The sequence below is a fragment of the Tachysurus fulvidraco genome, chromosome 23, assembly GCF_022655615.1.
Source record: "Tachysurus fulvidraco isolate hzauxx_2018 chromosome 23, HZAU_PFXX_2.0, whole genome shotgun sequence".
In the NCBI taxonomy this organism is placed as follows: Eukaryota; Metazoa; Chordata; class Actinopteri; order Siluriformes; family Bagridae; genus Tachysurus; species Tachysurus fulvidraco.
In genome coordinates this window covers 2,681,799-2,691,798 of record NC_062540.1, presented here as the reverse complement: position 1 = coordinate 2,691,798, position 10,000 = coordinate 2,681,799, and the positions used below count along the sequence as shown (strand labels likewise).

General features: G+C 42.1%; 1 protein-coding gene across 3 annotated transcripts in view; it reads left to right on the top strand.

Moving 5' to 3' along the window:
- The first annotated feature begins 1,346 nt into the window (after positions 1-1,346).
- The window catches only part of prdm5 (PR domain containing 5), a 46,961-nt gene continuing 38,307 nt past the window's right edge, over positions 1,347-10,000 (top strand). The window contains exons 1-7 of one of the 3 annotated variants that reach the window (XM_027145207.2): positions 1,347-1,933; positions 2,737-2,820; positions 5,720-5,842; positions 7,507-7,669; positions 7,918-8,095; positions 8,335-8,427; positions 8,570-8,691. In XM_027145207.2, coding sequence (XP_027001008.1) covers positions 1,835-1,933; positions 2,737-2,820; positions 5,720-5,842; positions 7,507-7,669; positions 7,918-8,095; positions 8,335-8,427; positions 8,570-8,691 — 862 coding nt within the window. In that variant the 5' untranslated portion in view covers positions 1,347-1,834. Of the gene's footprint in view, positions 2,278-2,736; positions 2,821-5,719; positions 5,843-7,506; positions 7,670-7,917; positions 8,096-8,334; positions 8,428-8,569; positions 8,692-10,000 lie in introns of all 3 variants that reach the window. The other 2 variants (XM_027145205.2, XM_027145204.2) reach the window with 2 other exon arrangements.

Below are 10,000 nucleotides of genomic sequence, written 5' to 3'. Positions count from 1 at the left end.
TCAAACTAATCAAGGGGAAACAAGGAACAGGTGAACACAATCAGATAAACTAAACAGGAACAGGAAGGTGGGGGTTGCTGGAGATAAGAGCACCAAAATGAGCGAGCGCAAGGGTCTCGATGACAAGCCTCAACTTTATCAAGTCATGATGTTCAGGGATTAAAGCTAAACAAATCAATGGCAAAAGATTCTCCCAGTGTTCATCTGGCTAATTCTGCCGAAGGCCAATTTTCCAGGAAATTTAAGAACGCTCTCTATGAATCATGAGTGAGGAGGAATAAACTGTGGTATCACACGTATGGTATCTTTAACATAGAAATTGATTTCAAGGATGTCATCAACTGGAGTACTGGGAGGACTGGGGGAAGTGAGGTGTGAGTTTCAGATAGAATTTCCGATATATAGAGTTTTGATTTTGGAAGGTTGATGACTGAGAATTCAACAAATTCAACAAACTGATGGCATCTGCCATCAGTTTGTTCACTCTGGTTTTATATTTTATGATATTAAAACATTTCTGATTTGATACTCTGCTCTCATTGACGCGGCCCGGGTTCAGTTCCCGCTCAAAAAGCTAACCCAGGCACTAAAGAGCTAACAACAACAATTTCTGATTTCTGGAACTTGCTCCGAACTTCACTCTTTCAGCTCTTTTAGCTCACGTAATAGCTTAAGGAATTGTATTTGGTGTCACATTCGAAGTTGTTCACTTGAGATGAAAAACGAATAAAGGATGATGCAAATGTCAGTGTGTGGCACATCTAGAGCTTGTTTAATCTGTTTCTAATTCCTAACATGCATCGTTGTCTGTGACTTTTCTTTCCCGTTCCCTCGGTACACGTGGCCTAAATACTGCCCCAGTTCACATCTAAAATGTAAGACAACAAAGTTGGAAACAAGTTGACTTTTTAATGAATATTGGTCACTGTGAATTACAAGGTGAAATAAAAAATAAATAAATATGAGACTTTTTTAATGTAAGCATGTAAGTCTTCTCAGAAGCGTAATGTTTTTTTTGTTGAAATTAAGAAGTTAAAGGAAAAGTTGACCATGTGAGACTTGCATATGAGTTTTTTTGTAATTCAATACGTGAGTAAAACTTATTGTTAGAAGGTTTCTTCATTAACCACAATGCCCTTTTACCCTATGTTAATAACTAACGTCAACAATTACCCTTCATTACCGACTGCCTCACAGCTCCAGGGTTCCTGGTTGGATCCCGAGCCTGGGTTATCGTCTATGTGTATTTTCACTCGCTCTATCTTTTCCTTTGTGATAAGATAAGACCAGGATAAAGTGCTTAGTAAAGATGAACTGAATGAAAATATGTCACAAACTCTGAAACATATCTTGCACATGTTTTTTATTCTGGACATCTGGACAAAAGCCACACTTATGTAGAATACATGCACCCTTTCTATGTCAAAACGTAACTCAGTCATCATGTGGGAATTGAAAATAAATAAATAAATAAATAAATAAATAAATAATGTATCTGATATTAACCTAAAATGAATTTTAATGAATTCCCACTGAGCATCATCACGTTCAGGGGGAAAAAAAACGTGCAGCCGCAGGGTCCGTTACAAACTTTCCACCAATCACAACGCAGCGTCGCTGCGACGTCACATGAGCAACACGGGAGCTCCTCCTCGTTGAAAAACATGTTGCCCTTGGTTACGAACTTTCCACCAATCACAGCCAAGCAAAGCGACATGGAGGCTCGAGCTGCGCCGTGATTTTAAGGGAAAAGCAAAAAAACAAACAGCTTTAAACCGGTTTATTCGGTTTCTGTCAGGAAATTAGAAAATTTCCCGATTAGTAAGTGAGAGTAATGACAATGCTGGGTATGTACGTGCCAGACAGGTTCGCTCTGAAGTCCTCCAAAGTCCAGGACGGAGTCGGTTTGTACACTGCGAGACGAGTCAAGAAGGTTTGTTTTGGGGGAAAAAACATTAAAGAAGCCAAACTGACAGAAAACTCAGGCTTTTTTATTTATTTTTTTACAGCGAACGAATCTTTCTGTTGCGTTTATTAATGTAACATCTTCTAATCTCGTCCACATGTCACGCTAATGCCTTTTCACGTTTCTGTAACCGTGAGGTGCCACGTATATAGCCGAGGTAACGCTGGAACCGAGGCCGTATCTCAAACCGGTCCGTCCTCCCTTCACACGCGCACTACCCAGGGTACGGCGGAAGGGCTGCACGCGCGCATCTAGTGCACTAGGGAGGCAATGTGGCGCGGTTTGGAAGTTTCCCTGGTTACCTTTATTAGGTAGCTTCTATAAGTTCCCTGCCACTTAAAAAAATAATAAATAAATAAATATAAGTTACAAATTGTTGTTTTGTATCATTATTATTTTTGGAAAAATTAAATAAAATAAATAAAATGATAAATATAAAAAATAAATATTTGATTTTTATTTTATTTTTATTGGAAAAATAAAATTATTAGAAATATCACTCAGGGATGTGACAGTCTCATAGAGCACTAAACTGTTTAGGGTTTAAAAAGTTTGTCCCTTATAACATGTCCATACATTTTTATAAACAAATTATAATTCAGTAAATCAACATGCAATTAAAACCCTGTTTTTAAATTCAATACAGATTCCATACACATCTTGCTGCAATTCACGACGATCATCAGAGCATCAGAGCAAATGTTTTCTGCTTTCTTCTGCTATTTGTGTATTAAAGCAAGTGTGTGTAACTCGGAGACTGTGTGTTTCAGGGAGAGAAGTTCGGCCCGTTCGCCGGAGAGAAGAGGATGCCTGGAGATCTAGACAAGAGCATGGACCCGAGGCTGATGTGGGAGGTAGTTAAATTCATCAACGACCCCGCATTCATGTTTAATGAATGTATTTTTTTTTTTTTTTTTTTACAAACACAACAATACATTATGTTTAACTACACACACTTGAGAAGTCCAGTTCGCCTTGAGATTGACTAACCATACATCACTTTCAAAGTGTTTTCCTGTCTCATGTCCAGAATTCCCAGGACAGGCTCTGTATCCATAGCAACCCTGACTGTTTATTAAAGATAAATGAGATGTTGAAGGTGACAAAGATGTAAATCTAAAACCCAAGATGCTTCGATGTTTAGCCCTGGTGTTTACTTTTTGTTTTGGCCGATTCGACGTTAGATGATGTCAGAATCTGTTACTATGTTATAGGCAAAACACGTCACTAGTCTGTTAAATAGTTTTTAGAATTTAAAAACACACATCATAATCTTTTCATTTGTTTCAACTGTTTCTTTTAAAAATCGGTACGTCGATGAAAATCTTATGTTTATTAAACCCCTTAGTAGACTAATAAATCACTAATAACATGCAATAGCAGTGTAATTACACATGCTTTCATTACTCTTTCTATTTAATGGTGTATAAAATTAATTTTAGCAGCTAAATTTCATAATACATGACGTGTAATTGAAAATATCTGGAACTAAAGGACTCTTACATCACATGACAAAGGTTGAGATTTTATTCTTTGAACATCCAAACAGTCCATCAGTAGTGGAATTTATTCAAGAAGATCCAGACAGAATGTACTTATTAGTCTGATTAACATTACAGATACAGCTAAGCTTAAATTTAGAGTCCAGTGATGTTTTATTTATTTATTTATTTATTTATTTATTTATTTATTTATTTATTTATTTATTTATTTATTTTGTTCGAACAGAAAGGCACATGCCTTGACTCGACTAAATCTCGAGTACTAAAAAGTGGTTTGGCATCGTGAACGTCACCGACGCAGTGCTTTAGTGCTGAAACGCTTGGCTGGGCAACTCTGGGCGAAGGGGTAATCAGAGCAGGCATGTAGACCATGTTCTCAGCTCATACCGCTCAGCCTACGTCGTCTCGGTAATAACGGCTCTGCCTGCCAAGCAGCACTGCGGGCACGAGCACGAACCCCCCCACCTTCTCTCCAGAACTTTTCCCTTCCCCACTTCGCTCTCCCAATATTTGCCCTGCGAGATTCAGGTTTTATTTTCAGCTCTGCAACATTTTAATTAGAGCCTGCATCAGCCGGGGCCTGGCCGCATTACAGAGGTGATTTATACATCTGTCTATCCGAGCGGCGTTCTCAGACATATGCGCGGCGTACAGTACGTTTAAATCTTAAATTACAGTGCCATACCATGCCGTGTAATCTGCTAACCGTACTGCGCTTTTATGTGCTGGAGGGCTGAGAGTGCAGATGTGCAATTAAGACGGAACATTACATGGTCGGAGAGTGCGAGGCATCATTAGCTGTCATTTCAGTCTGATAAAACTAGCGAAAATAATAATTTGTATCCAAAAACAGAGGCAGGAGAACAACTCGTTAGCGAAGACAAGACTGATGTTAGGTGAGATTGTTTAATATGTTAAAAAAGCATGTCGTGTGTTTTATATTCACTTCAGTTGGAAAAATCAAACAATTAACAAAATATAACGATGCCAGGAAATAGAAAGATCGACCACTCATGTGATCACGATGACGCAGACGCTCATGAACCATTAAAGTACGTATTGTGATATAACAGAGAACAACATGAGGTTTAGAAACCTGGCCATGACATGTTTATCCAGCACTGAAACATCAGGCGAACAAAAGGATGATGTAAGAGTCCTGTATTGGATCAGTGTTCTAGACAATAGCAGAATCCCACCGGTTGCAGTATCGGGTCAGACGTTTTGTTTCTCTGGAGGACGACTGTGCCCATTTTTTATTTGTAGGAAGCAAGCTGTCATGTTTCTCACCTGTTTTTAGGGAAATCATTGTCCATCTGCTTCATGGTTGATTTAAAAAATGGAGCTTTGCACATTCTCATTCATTTCCCTCTTCTTAAGCCAACAGTCCTTGGTTATGTAAGGAATAAAAGTCAGAGTTTATGCGCTTACAGGAAAATGTAGTCACCAGGTGACCGGCTAAGGAGGACATTAGTCACAGAAGCAGCCTAGGAGATGGAGAGAGCCGTAGATCCGTAGATGGTGGAACCTAGTAGAACCTTTAGCCTGGACAGTCCACCAGAAAGGTGCTGAGAGCAAAACTATTAGGCGTTTTAAAGCTTCTGGTCAGACGAGACCAAGACAAATCATTCTGCCTTTAGTCAGAAACCAAACATCCTGAGAAAACCATCTCCACTCTGAAGCACGGTGGTCTGAGCATCTTGATGAAGGGTTGTGGGAAAACTAGTCAAGGTTGAGGGTAAGATGGATGGTGCCAAATACAGACAGGGCAACTTAAAAGGAAAAGCTGTTCCTGTCTTCAACTAAGTGGAAGGAGAGTGAAGAAGGTTCACCATCCAACAGGACAACAGCTATAAGGATCCAAACCAAGATCCTGAATGCTGCAGAACCTCAAGTCAAAAGGTTGGAGGCAGATATGACCCACGTCCTCCTATAAGGGCAGCCCTGTACCTAACCTTTAACCTTCAACTTTAACTCTTGAGATGGTCCAACAACAACAACACAGTTATCCAGACACGGAGATGTCTCCACACCCTGGAGCAGCGATTGGACACTTGAGCTTGTTAATAAACCTGTAGCTTGTTGTTACCACCTTTTTTAGGGTTTATCAGTTTCTTTAGCATGTTTAAATTGGCCACTCTGCATGTCATGACCTTCTGGGTTCCTTCTTTCTTCTTTCTTAAACAGACGGTTCTTGCTTAGACTGACACCTTCTCTAGGCTTTCACTGCGTCTGTGTTTTTTTGTTGCAGGTCCGAGGGAACCGAGGTGACGTGCTGTACATACTGGATGCCAGCAACCCTCGACATGCTAACTGGCTACGCTTCGTTCACCAGGCACCGTCTCAGGAGCAGAAGAACCTGGCTGCCATCCAGGTACCAGCTCGTGGTCATCATCACTGATCAAACTGTCACACACATCAGTCAGACTGAGTGTATACACACACACACACACACACACACACACACACACACACACACACACACACACACACACACACACTAGTTTCTGGGTTTATTAGTGTGTGTTACTGTTTTTTTTTAGGTTATAAAGCAGGAAAAGATTCCTGAGAAAATACAAACAGACAGACAGAGACACTGCAAAACAGACTAAAGACAACAAGAGAGTGTGTGTGTTTATGTTATGTCTTGTTGCAATGTGATGGTGGTGTGTGTGTGTGTGTGTGTGTGTTTGTGTGTATGTGTGTGTGATGCTTTGAAGGCGGGTCAGATAAGAAGGTGTAATGACGCTTGGCCCAAGATAAGGAAAACACACACATGCACACACACATGCACACACACACACACACACACACACACACACACACACACACACACACACACACACACACACACACACACACACACACAGAGTTATACACAATGTCACCACTGTGTCATCTTTCTGTCTCGCTCTCTGTCTTCCTGCCTCTTCATTTTCTCCTTCATCTTTCGCATCTGTGTAAATCTCTGTAGTTCGGGGTGCGCTCTCTCTCTCTTTCTCTCTCACCCCCCCCCTTCTCTCTTGCTCTCTTTTTCTGAATCTCTCCCTCCCTCTCTCTCTCTCCCTCTCTCTATCTCTCTGAATCTCTCTCTCTCCCTCTCTCTCTCCAGCGCTCTCTCTCTCTCTCTCTCTCTGAATCTCTCTCTCTCTCTCTCTCTCTCTCTCTCTCTCTCTCTCTCTCTCTCTCTCTCTCTCTCTCAACCCTCTCTCTCACACACACACACACACACACACACACACACACACACACACACACACACACGTTCTTCCTCAGTGACGATCACGTGATATCATCAATAAATCAAAAATCACGTGATTGTTAATAGTTCCATATCGGTAGATAATTAGTAACAGATGACTAACCTGTTTGGGTGTAACACATATTTAAACATACAGAGGAGGCGGAGCTTGTTGCAGTGAACAGTGAACACTGTATAACGCTTTGTTTAAGGATGAATGTGGTCTCGGTTTGACCCGGGACAAGACGAAGGTTTGATAAGAGCACATTTCAGATTTTCCAGTGTTTGACCTGTGACCTTAATCAGGAAGAGTGGATAAACTGTTTTCCTTCTGTCGCCCCTCCATCTCTCACCGCGCGCGCGCGTGTGTGTGTGTGTGTGTGCGTGTCTTTTATTAGTGATTTGATTAGCTATTCCTCATCTTGTCAGTCTGTCTGCACAGCATCAGTCCATGTATGACAGGTATAACCTGAATCACTAAAACATATGTCTAAGAAATTTATTATAATTAGGTTCTCACTTCAGTCTTGTGTGTGTGTGTGTGTCTGTGTGTCTGTGTGTCTGTGTGTCTGTGTGTGAGAGTGTGTGTTTAGGTTTGTGCGTGTGTGTGTGTGTGTGTGAAGTAATGTTCCTGTATATTTTAATATCCTGAGTGAGCGGTGTGGTTAGTGTTAGGGACGAGACACTGCCTGCTGTTTAAAACCGTATCAAAGCCTGACTTTTATACAACTCTAAATTTCTCCTTCCTCTGTGGATCATGACACAAGTGTTTGTGTTGTGTTGTGTTGTGTCGATAGGACGGGGAGAATATCTTTTACCTCGCCGTTGATGACATAGAGACAGATACAGAGCTCCTCATCGGCTACCTGGACAGCGACATGGAGGAGGAAGAGGAGGACGAGATGGTCAAAGATGAAGAGGAGGACAGCAAAGAGGCCAAGAACGTCAGCACGCAACCAGGTTTGTGTTGCTTGCAGCTTTAACGTAGGCACGACAGGAATCCATTCTGCATTGTCATTAGACCTCACTGCCTCTATAGAGCACTGGCTCTTAACGTGAGGTTGGGGGACCTCCAGGGGGCAGAGCCAAGGGGCAGAGAAAATGGTGGGAATCACAACCACCACGTCTTGTGGTTATTGTTTGATATTACGGGTTACTTACGGCTTTGATGAATAGCCATCTGTGTGTGTGTGTGTGTGTGTGTGTAGAGTCATCAATAAAGCAGGAGGATCACCCGTGTCTGCTGTGTGAGAGCAGTTTCCCCAGTGAGGAGGTTCTGGCTGAACACCTCCAGAGTTTACACCAGAGAGCCAGCGCAGAGGACAAAGAGTTCAAGTGTCGCAACTGTGGCAAAGAGTTCCCCGTCAAACAGGCACTGCAGCGCCAGTCAGTCTACACACACACACACACACACACACACACACACACACACACACACACACACACACACACACACACACACACACACACAGTGTTTCAGATTTGTCACTATGCAGTCAATCTCAGTATATATTTTCTTTATCTTGAGTGTTTCAGCAGCATGTGTGTGTGTATACGTGTGTGTGTGTGTGTGTGTGTGTGTGTGTGTGTGTGTGTGTGTGTGTGTGTGTGTGTGTGTATCATAGCGTTCTCCACTGCACTGAGAGTTCTTCAGCCGGAGATGCTTCCCGAGTTCACCAGTGTGCTCTTTGTCACTGCTCCTTCAGCTCGGTGTCAAGGTTCTTTACACACACACACACACACACACACACACACACACACACACACACACTCACACACACACACACACACACACACACACACACACACACACAAAGTGACCATCTCTTCCTTTTTTCTGAAACAAATGTTTTTGTGTAGCTTTGAACAGCACAAGGAGGCCTGTAAAGGAGAAGCCAGGTTTATCTGTAAGGCCGAGAGCTGCGGAAAGAGATTCAAGAGCAAAGATGCGCTGAAGAAGCACAAAAGCAACGTTCACACAGGTGCAGCTGTCTTTTGCACACACACACACGCACACACACACACACACACACTCACACACACACACAGTGTTGGGCACTAACGCGTTACACTGACAATTGATTGGTTGACTTAACGAAACAGGCCAATCAGGATTGGCCCCTCCTTCTCTACCGTGCGTTACAAGGTTTGGAGCACATACTTGAATACTTGTCTCTGTCGCGCATGCGCAGTCTTGCTCGCTCGCTCTAGATTCCGGGAGATTGTAACTAATTTGTGGGCATCAGGGAGCCGCTATCAATATGTGGGAGACTCCCGGAACATCCGGGATACTTGGGATGTCTGGTTATGTGTTTGTATAATCCATAAGGCATAAAAGAGCATTAATGGGAACATTAAAGAACGTTCTTTAAAAAAGTAACTAAAAGGTTACTTTTAACAGTAATGCGTTACTTTTTGGTGTAAGTAATCAATAACGTAATTGAGTTACTTTTTGAATGAAGTAACTAGTAACTGTAACTAGTTACTATTTTTTAGTAACTAGCACAACACTGCACACACACACACACACACACACGCACCATTTTTAGTTTAGCTTTAACTTCATAGGGTTGCCAGATTATTATTGCATTTAACCCAGGTTTTTAAAATCAGGTTGTATTCATTCATTCATTCATTCATCTTTTACCGCTTATCCGAACTTCTCGGGTCACGGGGAGCCTGTGCCTCAAGCGTCATCGGGCATCGAGGCAGGATACACCCTGGATGGAGTGCCAACCCATCACAGGGCACACACACACTCATATTCACTCACTCACACACTCACACACTATGGACAATTTTCCAGAGATGCCAATCAACCTACCATGCATGTCTTTGGACCGGGGGAGGAAACCGGAGTACCCGGAGGAAACCCCCGAGGCACGGGGAGAACATGCAAACTCCACACACACAAGGTGGAGGCGGGAATCGAACCCCCAACCCTGGAGGTGTGAGGCGAACGTGCTAACCACTAAGCCACCGTGTCCCCTTTCAGGTTGTATTATTTTTGTAAATAAAAACAAATCAAACGAACAAACAAACAAATCAAAATCAAATAAAAATGAAATAAATAAAAAAGATTAATATGATGATATTAATCTTTTTTATTTATGAGTCCTAGTTGTAATCATCACGAGATTAGTAGTACTGAGTGGACGAGGTGTCGGAATTTAATCCGTATATTTTTGTTGGCTCAGTTCAACTCCGAACACGATCTAGCTTTTACACTGTCCAGCGTAACCCGAGCAGCGTAATGACACCCACACGCCGCTGTTCAGAATATTTCTCCTC